Source organism: Penaeus vannamei, chromosome 36 (assembly GCF_042767895.1).
Source record: "Penaeus vannamei isolate JL-2024 chromosome 36, ASM4276789v1, whole genome shotgun sequence".
Classification (NCBI taxonomy): Eukaryota; Metazoa; Arthropoda; class Malacostraca; order Decapoda; family Penaeidae; genus Penaeus; species Penaeus vannamei.
In genome coordinates, this window is record NC_091584.1 from 27,527,047 (window position 1) to 27,539,546 (window position 12,500).

The 12,500-nt window shown below is 40.1% G+C and overlaps 1 protein-coding gene across 1 annotated transcript in view; it reads left to right on the plus strand.

Annotated features, from left to right (window-relative positions):
- The window catches only part of SerT (Serotonin transporter), a 107,090-nt gene that overhangs the window by 23,706 nt on the left and 70,884 nt on the right, over positions 1 to 12,500 (plus strand). The window contains exon 2 of the mRNA XM_070114454.1: positions 10,176 to 10,666. Coding sequence (XP_069970555.1) covers positions 10,217 to 10,666 — 450 coding nt within the window. The 5' untranslated portion in view covers positions 10,176 to 10,216. The remainder of the gene's footprint in view (positions 1 to 10,175; positions 10,667 to 12,500) is intronic.

The window sequence follows — 12,500 nt, forward strand, 5'->3', positions numbered from 1 at the left end:
AGATTATTCATGTCTTATTATTCTTTATGGTTTTGAAATTTAGTGGAAGTAGCATCTTGTAACTTGAAACGCGGAGTGAAAAGAGGGTGTCTATTATGTAAACAAAGCCTCCATCTTGAATCACCCTCCTCGTATAACCATAAATGTCAGCCCTATGTTGTGTATCTTCTTTTATTTACGACCGTGCTTTTTTAATACGATTTTTTTGTTTTTCTTCGACACCTGAGCGCATAAAGAACAAAAATACGTATCAGATATGAAAAATGAGAAGAAAATCCACGTGAATTTTCGTTATTTTATTCGTCGAGGTCAGATTCCGCGTAAGAAAGTAGTACCAGTTGGCAGACGCTTTCATAAAAAGGCGCGGAGGAATACATGATGAAACTCATTCTCCCGCGTATTTCAGTCACGTGACCTTTCGCACACCGGAAATATCTTTCGCTCGTGACATTTCAAAAGCTATATTCAAAGCTAATACGAGTGTCGTTCGGGTATTACTAAATAACTAAGGTGCGGCGCCCCATGATATGTGAATCCTGATGCAAGCAACGGACTCAATAGCTCCCCCCCCCCTTTTCTCCCTCCCTTCCCTCCTCCTTCCTCTTTTCCCTTCCCTCCTCCTTTCTCTTTTCCCTCCCTCCTTCTTCCTCTTTTCCCTCCCTCTTTCTTCCTCTTTTCCTTCACCTCTCTCTTTCTTCTTCTTTTCCCTCCCTCTTTCTTCCTCTTTTCCTTCACCTCTCTCTTTCTTCTTCTTTTTCTTTCCCCTCACTCTTTCTTCTTCTTTCCCTCCCCTTCCCTTTCTTCTTTCCTCAATCTCCTTGCTCTCCCCTTTCCTCACTCTCTCCCTCATGTCCCTCCACTCCTGTTTCTTCTCTCCCTGTGTCCCTCACTTCCTCCCTTCCCCTCTTCCTTGCGTATTACTCATCCCTTTCCTTCACTCCCCTCTTCTCCCTCTCTTCCCTCCTTCCTCCCTCCTCTTCTCCTCTCCTCTTCCCTTCCACCCTCCCCTCCTCCCTCTTTTCCCTCCTTCCCTTATTTCTTTCTCCTTCTGTCTCTCCTCTCTCTTCCTTCCCTCCTTCTCTCCTCTCCTTTCCCTCCTCCTCTTCCCTTCCTTCCTCCCTTTTTCCCTCCTCCTTCCTTTCCTCCTCTCCCTCTCTTCCCTCCCTTCCTCCCCCCACCTCTTCTCCCCCCCACCTCCCTCCCTCCCTCCCTCCCTTCCCCTCCCTTCCCCATCACCCTTCCACTCAACCTAATAGTCCCTTTGATCTCCCTTTTCAACCCTTCTACGGTTTCGCTTCTGTATTCTGTTTGTTCCTTTGTTTTATCGCCGTTTATCTCTATCCCTCGTTTTCTTTTTTTAACCTCATTACCGCGTGTTTAATTTCAAATGTCACTTCCTCGTCATCTTCTGCTTTCGTGTTGTCTCTCTTTTATTTTCTTCTATTTTCCTATTCGCTGTCTTTTCAACGTGTCATACCTCCTTCCCTCCTTCTCTCCCTCCCTCCCTCCTTCTCTTCCTCCCTTCCTCCCTCCCTCCTTCTCTTCCTCCTTCTCTCCCTCCCTCCCTCCTTCTCTTCCTCCTTCCCTTCCTCCTTCCCTTCCTCCCTCCCTCCTTCTCTCCCTCTCTCTCTTCCTCTTTCCTTCATTCCTTTTTTTCCTATATAGGTACTTTTTATTTCCCAGTTTGTTGCTTTTTATCAATTATTCCATATTTTACTGTGCCATCCTCCAATCTGTCTTTCTCTTTCTCTCTCTTTCAAAGTTACGTAATTCCGTCAATTTTTTTTTTTACTTTTAAAGTTTTTTTTCTTCATTTTTTCGTTTTTTTTTTTTTTTAGTTTTTTTTTTTTTTTTAGTTTTTTTTTTATTTTTTTTTAGTTTTTTTTTTTACCATGACATTCCTAATCCATCTTGGTGTTTTCCATTGTTCTTTATTTTGCCTGTGTCTCTTTGTCTCTTTCTTATGATAGATCACTGTTCTCTTGTTGCTATTTTTGTCACTTTTGTTTTTGTTTTTGTTTTTTTTTCTTATTTTTGTTATTGTTTTTGTTTTTCTTACGCTGTTTTGTCAGTCTCTCTCCTCCCTCTCTCTATGTGCCTCCGTTTGTCTGTCTCTTTCTCTTTCTCTTTCTCTTTCTCTCTCTCTCTCTCTTTTCCTCCCTCCCTGCCTCTCCTTCCCTCTCCCTCCCTCTTCTTCTCTCTTCCTCCCTCCCTCCCCCTCCCTCCTTCCTTCCCTCCCTCCCCTTCCCCTTTCCACTCTTCCTCTCCTTCCCTCTTCTTCTCTTTCCCTCTCTCCTCTCTTCCTCTCTCTCCCCCTCCCACCCCTTCCCTCCTACCCTCCCTTCTAACTCCTTCCCTCCCACTCCTATCTCGAGGATAAAATTCACATTCCCGCCTCCCTTCCCTTCCCTCCCTCTTCCCCCTCTTTCCCACCACCTCCCTCCCCCCTCCCCTCTCTCTTCCACCCCCTCCCCTCCCCCCACACGCCCCCACCCCTTTCCTCCCTCCTTCCCTCCCCCACCACTTTCCACCCCCTCCCCCTCCCCCCCCCACTCGCCCCCTCTACCCAGACAGCTCCTAATCGAGTTTTCATTTCGGTTTTAAAACACCGTCTCTAATCAGGTGAGCGGGAGACGCCATCTTGCCAATCTCGGAGGCTTTTAGCGCGGGTGGTTCGCCGTGGTTCCGAAGTGGAGGGGGGTGGGGAAGGGGAGGAGGAAGGGGAGGGGAGGAGGAGGAGGGGGGAAGGGGAGAGGGAGGAGGAGGGAGGGGGGATGAGGGGGTTGGAGGAGGGAGGAAGGGGAGAGGGGGAGGAAGGGAGGAGGGGGAGAGGGGAGGAGGAAGGGGAGAGGGAGGGGAGGAAGGGGAGGAGGGGGTTGGAGGTGGTGGGGGAGGGAGAGGGGGGGAGGGGGTGAATGTTATGGTTCTCTCTTTGTTTTCTTCTTCTTTTTTTTTTTTTTTTGCTTTTTCGTTTTGGTTTGTTCATTCATTTGTTTGTTTATCATTGAGTTTATGAATTTTGAGTTATTTATTTATTATTATTTGTTTTTCTTCTTTTAACCGGGGGTGCGTTCTGCTGATTCATTTATTAAGTCGTCTACTGTCTTATATTTATCTTTTATTTAGTCTTTTTAATCATTCATTTTTTATTCATCTGTTGCTTTATTAATTTTTTATATTTTTACTTATCTATCCATTTATTGTTTCTTTTTATTCAGTCTTTTCAATTCTTTTATTCAGTTATTTATTCATCATTTTATTCATAATTTATGCATTCATTCATCTTTTATTCCTTATTTATTTATTTATTCATTATCTGTTTATTTGATTGTTCGTTATCTATTTATTTAATTCTTAATTATTTATTTACTTAACTGTTCATCATCTATTTATTTAATTGTTCATTATCTATTAATTTAATTGTTCAATATTTATTTATTTAATTGTTCATTATCTATTTATTTAATTCTTCATTATATGCTTATTTAATTGTTCATTATTTATTTATCTATCTATTTATTTTTTTTATTGAAGGGAGACGGTGTTTATTCATTTATGAGGAGGTGGTTTTTGCTTTCGTGAATAATGATAATGAAAATAAGACGGAATCACGTTTATAAGTGATATGTATTATGTTTAGGGTTTGTCTCTATCTTAATTTTGTTTTTCTTTCTTTGACTCTATATCTCTCTCTCTCTTAATCCTTTTTTCCCTTTTTTCTCTCAATCTTTTTTTTTTTAATTCTTTCTCTCTCAATCTTTTGTTTGTTTGTTTGTTTGTTTGTTTCTCTCAATCTGTTTTTTTCTATTTCTCTCACGCAGTTTTTTTTGTCACTCTCTCTTTCAATCTTTTTTTCTCTCTCTCTCAACCTTTTTTTCTTTCTCTCTCATTTATATTTCTTTCAATCTTATTTTTTCTTTCTCTCGCTATTTTTTTTCTCACCCTCTTTCAATCTCTTTCTCTCTCTCTCATTTATTATATCTCTTCTTTCTCTTTCGTCTCTGTCTCTTTCTCTCTTCTGTCTGTGTACGTATCTACATCTCTCTCTTTCACTCTGCTTCTAATCCTTTTGTCTTTTTCTTTTTGTTTATATATTTCTATCTTCATTTCATCTCTGTATTTTCTACTCTTGTTCGTTCTCTCTTGTTTTCTCTTTCTTTCCTTCTCACTCATTCTCTTATCTTTTCCTTCCTTTATTATTTATTTTTCTCTCCTTCGTTTGGTTCTTTTTCCTCGTTAGGATTTACTGTATTTTTGTTTCCTTTTTACATGTCTTTCTCTCTTTTCTTCACTCCCTCCTTTCTTCGTCTCTCTTAATCTTCCGCTCTCCCATCTCTCTTCTTCACACTCACACTCTCCTCCGCCCTCTTTCCCTATCTCTCTTTCACTATCCCTCCCTCTCTCTCTTTCTCATTCCTCAGCTCCCCTCTCCTCCCTCTCCCTCTCTCTCTCTCTCTCTCTCTCTTTCTCTCTCTCTCTCTCTCTATCTCTCTTTCTCTTTCATCCTCCTCCTCTTCCTCCCTCTCTCTCGCTCCTCCCATCCCTATATTTCTCCATTTACTGCCAGACACATTGGCACACATAACGTGACCCATTTTTATCAACAAAACATATTTTTGTACCACGAAATATATATATAGATATATTCATATCCTCAATATGACATTTCCCTCAGCCACTCGCAAGAAGAAAATAAAAATACTTATCCAAAATACATTTATAATCTAATAAAAATGAGAAATGGGAAAGAGGAAGAGAAAGAGAGACGAAGGGAGGGAGTGAAGAAGATAGAGAAAAAATATGAAAAAATACTTATCCAAAATACAAATATAATATAAAAACTCAACCAGTCGAAATCAAAATAAAATTAAATATCGAAATAGGACATATAATCTAAAATACTCTCAGCCATTTAAAAGAATCCGAATAAAAACATTTAAACTAAAATACACACATAACCGGAACGCCGAGCCTAAAATAATCTCAGCCATTTACAAGACCCCAAAATAAATAAATAAACGAATAAATAAAATACATAATCAGAATACCCAGATCAAAGAAAATGTCGAAATAAAAAAAATGATAAGTCGAGAGACGCAGCGTCTGACTCTGACAAGTTAAGCACACAGGAGACCGCGATCGTCACTTGTTTGGCTTCGTCCTTTTGGCGGGAAATTACAGGGAGCGGAGAGGGCCGCCGTCTCGCTGTGAAACGGGATTTGCCATATTGATAAGGCTGTTCATTCCGGAAGCCTTGTCGCATTCCTATTACAAATTTGGGAATGATTTTGAGGTAGGGGTTGTGTCTTATTATTATTGTTTTGTAGATTTGATGATTATTTTGGGGAAGGTGGGTCTTGTTTTGGGGGGGAATCGGAATCGGTGAAGGAAGGAGGGGAAACACGAATGATATTTCACGAAATTTCACGAAGGTACACGAATATTTCGGAACTACGAAGGTGGGGGAAATAATAAATAAACAAAGACACGTATTTCCAGCCAATTTCGCCACCAATACGAAGACTCCCGCGCCCGAATACTTACAAGCGAATCGAACAGACGTAAACTTAATAGAACTACTGTTGACGGGAACTGAGCATCGGCGCTGACCTGGGAATACGCAGGGCCCAATCAGGGTCATAATCATGATGTAATGGGATACCGCCGTTCATCCTATATAAATGCCCTTTGATCTTAACTTTTGGAGGCTCAGGTGCCGTGCGGGGGAAAATATTCAGCGGAAATACGGCGAGGTCGCTTGACTAATGAAAAATGTTTCCATGGGTCGTTGTTTACTTCAGGAATGGGAATGGAAGGAAAATGGAAACGTTTTCTGGGGTTGATAAATGGGGTAGAGGAGGAAGAAGAAGAAGGAAAGGAGGAAGAGGAAAAGAAGAAGAAAAGGGAGAAGAGGCAGGAGGAGAAAGAAGAGGAAAAAATGGAAAAAAGAGGAAGAGGTGGAGAAACAAGAAAAGAAAAAAGAAGTAGAATGTCGCAGAAGAGAAGGAGGAACTTCAGAAGGTAAAGAAAGGGGATAAGGAATAAAAATAACCCACATTACTTCCACATTTTCATCGGGTGTCACTTTTCTATCAGCGTTGCCTCCATTTTTGGGTTTTTGAGCTCACAGTCACTCGCCTCTCCTGCCCTTCACTCGCCAGTCAGATATCTCATTCACCGACGGTTGCCTCGCCGTTTCAAATCTTCCTAACGGTCGTAACGGTTTTTTTTCGTTTCTCTTCTTCTTCTTTCGTTTATTTTCACCTTTTCTCTTCTTTCTTTCTTTCTTTTTCTTTCGATTATCTTCACTTCTTCTTTCTTCCTTTCCTTTTCTATCAATTATCTTCATCTTTTGTCTTCTTTCTTCCATTCCTTTCTCTCTATTATCTTTACTTCTTCTCTTCTTCCTTCCTTTCCTTTTCTTTCGATTATCTTCACCTTCTCTCTTCTCTATTCCTTTCCTTTTCTTCTCTTCTTTCTTTCTTTTTCTATCGATTATCTTCACCTTCTCTCTTCCTTCCTTTCCTTTTCTTCTTTCTTCCTTTCCTTTCTTTCGATTACCTTCACCTTCTCTCTCCCTTCTTCCTTTCCTTTCTCTCTATATCTTCACCTCTTCTCTTCCTTCTTCCTTTCCTTTTCTTCTTTTCCTTCTTTCTTTTCTTTCGATTATCTTCACCTCCTCTCTTCTCTATTCCTTTCCTCTTCTTCTCTTCTTTCTTTTTCTATTGATTATCTTCACCTTCTCCCTTCTTTCTTTCTTTTCTATCAATTATCTTCCTCTTCTCTTTTATTTCTTCCTTTCCTTTTCTTTCGATTATCTTCGCCTTCTCTCTTCTTTCTTCCTTTCTTTTCTTTCGACTATCTTCACCTTCTCTCTTCTTTCTTTCTTTTCTATCAATTATCTTCACCTTTTCTCTTCTTTCTTTCTATTATCATCACCTTTTCTCTTTTCTTTCTTTTATCTTCATATTCTCTCTTCTTTCTTCCTTTCCTTTTCTTCTCTTCTTCCTTTCCTTTCTTTCGATTATCTTCATCTTCTCTCTTCTTTCTTCCATTCCTTTTCTTCTCCTCTTTTTCCCTTCTTTCCTTTCTTTCGATTATCTTCACCTTCTCTCTTCTTTCTTCCATTCCTTTTCTTTTCTTTCTTCCTTTCCTTTCTTTCGATTATCTTCACCTTCTCTCTTCCTTCTTCCTTTCCTTTCTCTCTATATCTTCACTTCTTCTCTTCCTTCTTCCTTTCCTTTTCTTCTCTTCTTTCTTTCTTTTCTTTCGATTATCTTCACCTCCTCTCTTCTCTATTCCTTTCCTTTTCTTCTCTTCTTTCTTTCTTTTTCTATCGATTATCTTCACCTTCTCTCTTCTTTCTTTCTTTTATATCAATTATATTCCTCTTCTCTTTTATTTCTTCCTTTCCTTTTCTTTCGATTATCTTCGCCGTCTCTCTTCTTTCTTCCTTTCTTTTCTTTCGACTATCTTCACCTTCTCTCTTCTTTCTTTTCTATCAATTATCTTCACCTTTTCTCTTCTTTCTTTCTATTATCATCACCTTTTCTCTTCTTTCTTTCCTTTATCTTCATATTCTCTCTTCTTCCTTCCTTTCCTTTTCTTCTCTTCTTTCTTCCTTTCCTTTCTTTCAATTATCTTCATCTTCTCTCTTCTTCCTTCCATTCCTTTTCTTCTCTTCTTTCTTTCTTTCTTTTTCTTTCGATTATCTTCACCGTTTCTCTTCTTTCTTCTCTTCCTTTTCTATCAATTATCTTCACCGTGAACCCCCATTCACCACAACCCTCTTTCCTACAATCTTCGATTTTTCAATCCCTCACTTCCATCTTTTTTAAGCAAAACGTCGGTTATTAGATTGACCAACTTGAATCCCCTTCTCGGGAAAATACTTGTAACATAATGATACTCCATTCCGACTCCGGTAACTTCCTTGATTGGCGCGGAAGTCTGTGCTAATGAATTCACTTGGACTGCGTCTCCACGGGCTGCGCGGGTATTCTCACCGTGGGAATGAGCTAAAGTAAACAATGGCATCTCCGGCGGTAATTCGCTATTGTCAATTTACAGCCGTCATCACAGGGTTCTCCTCCGCGGCTGCCAATCAGGGTTTCGAATAGGGAGCCGAGGCAATTTTCTTGTTTATGTATAGGGGCTGAATTTAGGAGCGTAAGGGAGAGGGAGGGAGGGAGGGGAGGGAGGGAGGGAGATCGGAGGTGCCAACTATCATTTTAGGTGTGGAAATACTGTGAGATTTTGGCTGTTTTGGGGTATTTTTTTTAACCTAATTCCGAAGTTAAGGGAGAGAGAAAATAAGAGATAATTAGCATCTTTCATCCAGTATATGGAAATGTAACTTTTTGATCAATAAAGAAGCATAAGAGGAGGGAGAATGGGAGATAAATAGGGTAAAATCTGTTAACCAGCAATTCCATATATTTTTTTTCATGTCACCCCCTTTTAAAATGTCTAAGAAATCCTCTCTCTCTCTCTCTCTCTCTCTCTCTCTCTCTCTCTCTCTCTCTCTCTCTCTCTCTCTCTCTCTCTCTCTCTCTCTCTCTCTCTCTCTCTCTCTCTCTCTCACTCTCTCTCGGTCATTTTATATATATATGAATTATGTGGCCTTATTTGGTTATATTGACAACATAACGTGAGATTGACGCACACACTGCGAGTCCTCCACGTGTGTGTGTGTTTGTGTTTGTGTGCGTGTGCGTGTGTGTGTGCGTGTGTGTGCGAGTTTGTGTTTGTGTGTGTATGTGTGTGTATGTGCGTGTGCGTTTGTGTGCGGTTTGTGTTTGTGTGTGCATGTGTATGTATGTGCATGCGTGTGTGCGTATGTATGTGCGTGCGTGTGTGTGTGTGTGTGTGCGTGTATGTATGTGCCTATGTACGTGCATGCGTGTATGTGTGCGTGTCTGCTCACTTGCAACATTTTAGATCATGACTGACCCACGGCCCTGAGTCTTGAAAGCGAGACCACCAAGGCAAACAGGTGTTTTGTTGCATGTGCCGTTAAAAAAAGATCCATAGAGACTAAATCGAGTGAATAAACCCGATATCACCCTCATTTCCCCGCCCATAATGAGCTATAAAATTAAATCGATCGAGAAAGAGACCCACGTCCATGATATAAAGGATTGCGTAATAGTATGTAATGGAAGGTTAAACAATGATGGATTTGAATTAATTGTTTTCTATTGCCTGTTCCTCGCAAGCTTATGTTATGTGAGCGGGGATTAAATTAATTAAGCGTTAATTAAATAATTTGTTTATATTAGGCTTTTTTTTTTTTTTTTTTTTTGTAGAACGATATAGCGAGTTGAGGAAATGGTTTAAATAATTTGTTTATATTAGGCTTTGTTTTTGTTGATTTTTTTCCTTTCTTTCCTTTTTTTTTCTTTTAGTAGAAAATGGTTTTTGCATCCGTCATATTATGGATCTTAAAAGGAAGGGATTTGTTAGAGTCTAAATATACCGATCATGTACAGTGTCTAGATATACCAGTTATACAGTGTCTAAATACGCCAGTCATATGCAGTGTTTAAATATACCGGTCATACACACTGAATATACCGGATATACACAGTGTCTGAATATACCGGTCATATACAGTGTGTAGATATACCGGTCAGATACAGGCCAAAATATGGAGTCTTAATATACTGGTCATATAGTGTCTCAATATACCAGTCATGTATAGTGTCTAGATATACCGGTCACATAGTGTCTAAATATACCAGTCACATAATGTCTAGATATACCGGTCACATAGTGTCTAAATATACCAGTCATATATAGTGTTTAGATATACTGGTCATATATAGTGTCTAGATATACCGGTCACATAATGTCTAGATATACCGGTCACATAGTGTCTAGATATACCAGTCATGTATAGTGTTTAGATATACTGGTCGTAAACAGTGTCTGCATATACCGGTCATATACAGTGTGTAGATATACCAGTCACATACAGGCCAGAATATAGAATCTAAATATACCGGTCACATAATGTCTAGATATACCGGCCACATAGCGTCTAAATATACCAGTCATGTATAGTGTTTAGATATACTGGTCATAAACAGTGTCCAAATATTCCTTTCACAAACATGTATTAATTGGTCCCTCTCGCCTGCTTTCACGCCCTCACTGGCCCCTTTGTCTTGCAGTAGGCGTGGTGGCTGAGCTTCTGAGTGCTCTGTCCACCAACATGGCCGCCCGCATGGAGGCCGCCCAGCCCCCCGCCCGCTCCCGCCCCCCGCCTCACGCCCTCTCCACCTCCTCCTCCTCCTCCTCCGACGCCGCCGCCGCCGCCGCCGCTAGCAACCGCCACGCCCCGACGCCCGGCAGCAAGGTCGTCCACGTGACGGAGAACCCCATGGACGACTCCAAAGCCGCCGCGCCCCCGCCCTCCCTCCCCGCCTCCGTCGCCTCCTCCGCCACCAACACCAACGCCAACACTTCTCCTTCTCCGACCAAGGCCACCGCCAACCCCCCCGCTCCCGACAAGGGCAACCCGACACCCGACGCCAACCGACCTGACGTGACCCAGTGCGACCAGGCCAAGACCGACACGTCCTCGCTCCCGGTGTCCTCGCCCCCGAACTCTGACCCCCCGCCGCCGTACCAGGTCGCCAGCCTCGCCTCGGGAAAGGTCACGGTGGGTGCCAAGGAGCCGCCTTCACCTTTTTATTCTTATTTTTTTTTAGTTATTTATTCTTATCCATTTTTTTTCTTTATTTTTTTCTGTCTAATTGTTTCCCTGACTGGCTTCTCTCTCTCTCTCTCTCTCTCTTTTTCTCTCTTTCTCCCTTTCCCTCTCTCTTTTTCTTTCTTTCTTTCTCTCTCATTCTCTTTCTGACTCTCTCTCTCTCTCTCCTTCTCTCTATATCTCTGCCTCTCTCTCTCTCTCTCTCTCCCTCTCCCTCCCTCCTTCACTTCCTCCGTTCTTTCTTCTCTCCATTTCTCCCCTCTCCCTCTCTTCCTAACTTCGCCCATCTATTCGCTCTTTTCTCTCCCTCCCCTCTTCCGAGAAAGTCCTTTAATCTCTCTCTTTTTTGTCAGTCTGTTTGCATATCTGTGTTGAAAGCGTTTTGGACAAGCTAAGCCAAGCTGTCTTGCCCTTGGCCAACTCAAACCAAGTCATCTTGCTTTTGGTTGGTCGGTTACTTTTCTAAGAAACATCAACAAAGTTTTTTTTTTTAAGATCTTTCCTGAGGCATTAATTTCATTTTGTTTTGTCTAGGGTTATTTAATAAATATCTTTACAACCACTTAACTATAGTGACCTAACCCATTTAATGATTTCTATCTGGGATTAATAAATTTTATTTGGCTATAAAAAAGTCCCTATTGGCTACATATTGATTGGAAAAAACAACAACTAAATCAAACACAGATTGAATTCAGTTCTTTACCATAATAATCTCCTTTTTTGAGGTTAAGATATTCATCCCCCCAAAAAATAAATAATTAAATGAATAAAAAAATAAAAAAAATGAATAAAAAAAAAATAATAAAAAATAAATAAAAAATGAATAAATAAATAAATAAAAAAACAAAGATTTTTCTCTTTAAAGACCATTCCTGAGGCATTAATTTAATTCATTTTGTTTTGTCTCGGATTCCTCAGCGATTATTTGACGTGAATGAATATTTGACGCGGAAGAACAGTGAGTCACACCAAAGAATATCCATAACAGTTGGAATTGAAACTAAATCTTTAAAAAAAATCTGTATAAAATCTGTGTGTCGAATCAATTAGCCTTTCAGTAATAGCTTATTATTATCGTAGATTCGATATTTTTCTATAGATCACATTTCATAGATCAGTCCCATACTCACAGTTCAACTTGTTCAATGAAAAAAAAAAATAAAATTGCAGTCACGTTCAAGACTCTAGTCAGATGTGTTTCGAATCTCGTCTCGAACACCTGTAAGTGAACCTTTGTTGTTGTTTCGAAGCTTCATTCACGATCAAGGTTTTTATCCGTGTTATTTGAAGAGGCGTCTAAATAAACAAAAAAAAATCAAATTTAATTTCATCTACATTAAATTAATGCAATAGAAGTCAGAATTCTAAAGGTAATTGAGAGATGCGAAGAGATTTATGATACAGCATCTTGGCAATCTCATAAACACACACACACACGCACGAACACACACATACACACTTCACACACGAACACACACACACACACACACACACACACACACAGGCACACACACACACACACAGGCACACACACACACACACACACACACACACACACACACACACACACACACACACACACACACACACACACACACACACACACACACACACACACACACACACATACTTCACACACACACACACACATACACACACACACACACACACACACACACACACACACATATATATATATATATATATATATATATATATATATATATATATATATATATATATATATATATATATTTTTTTTTTTTTATTGTTTTTTTTT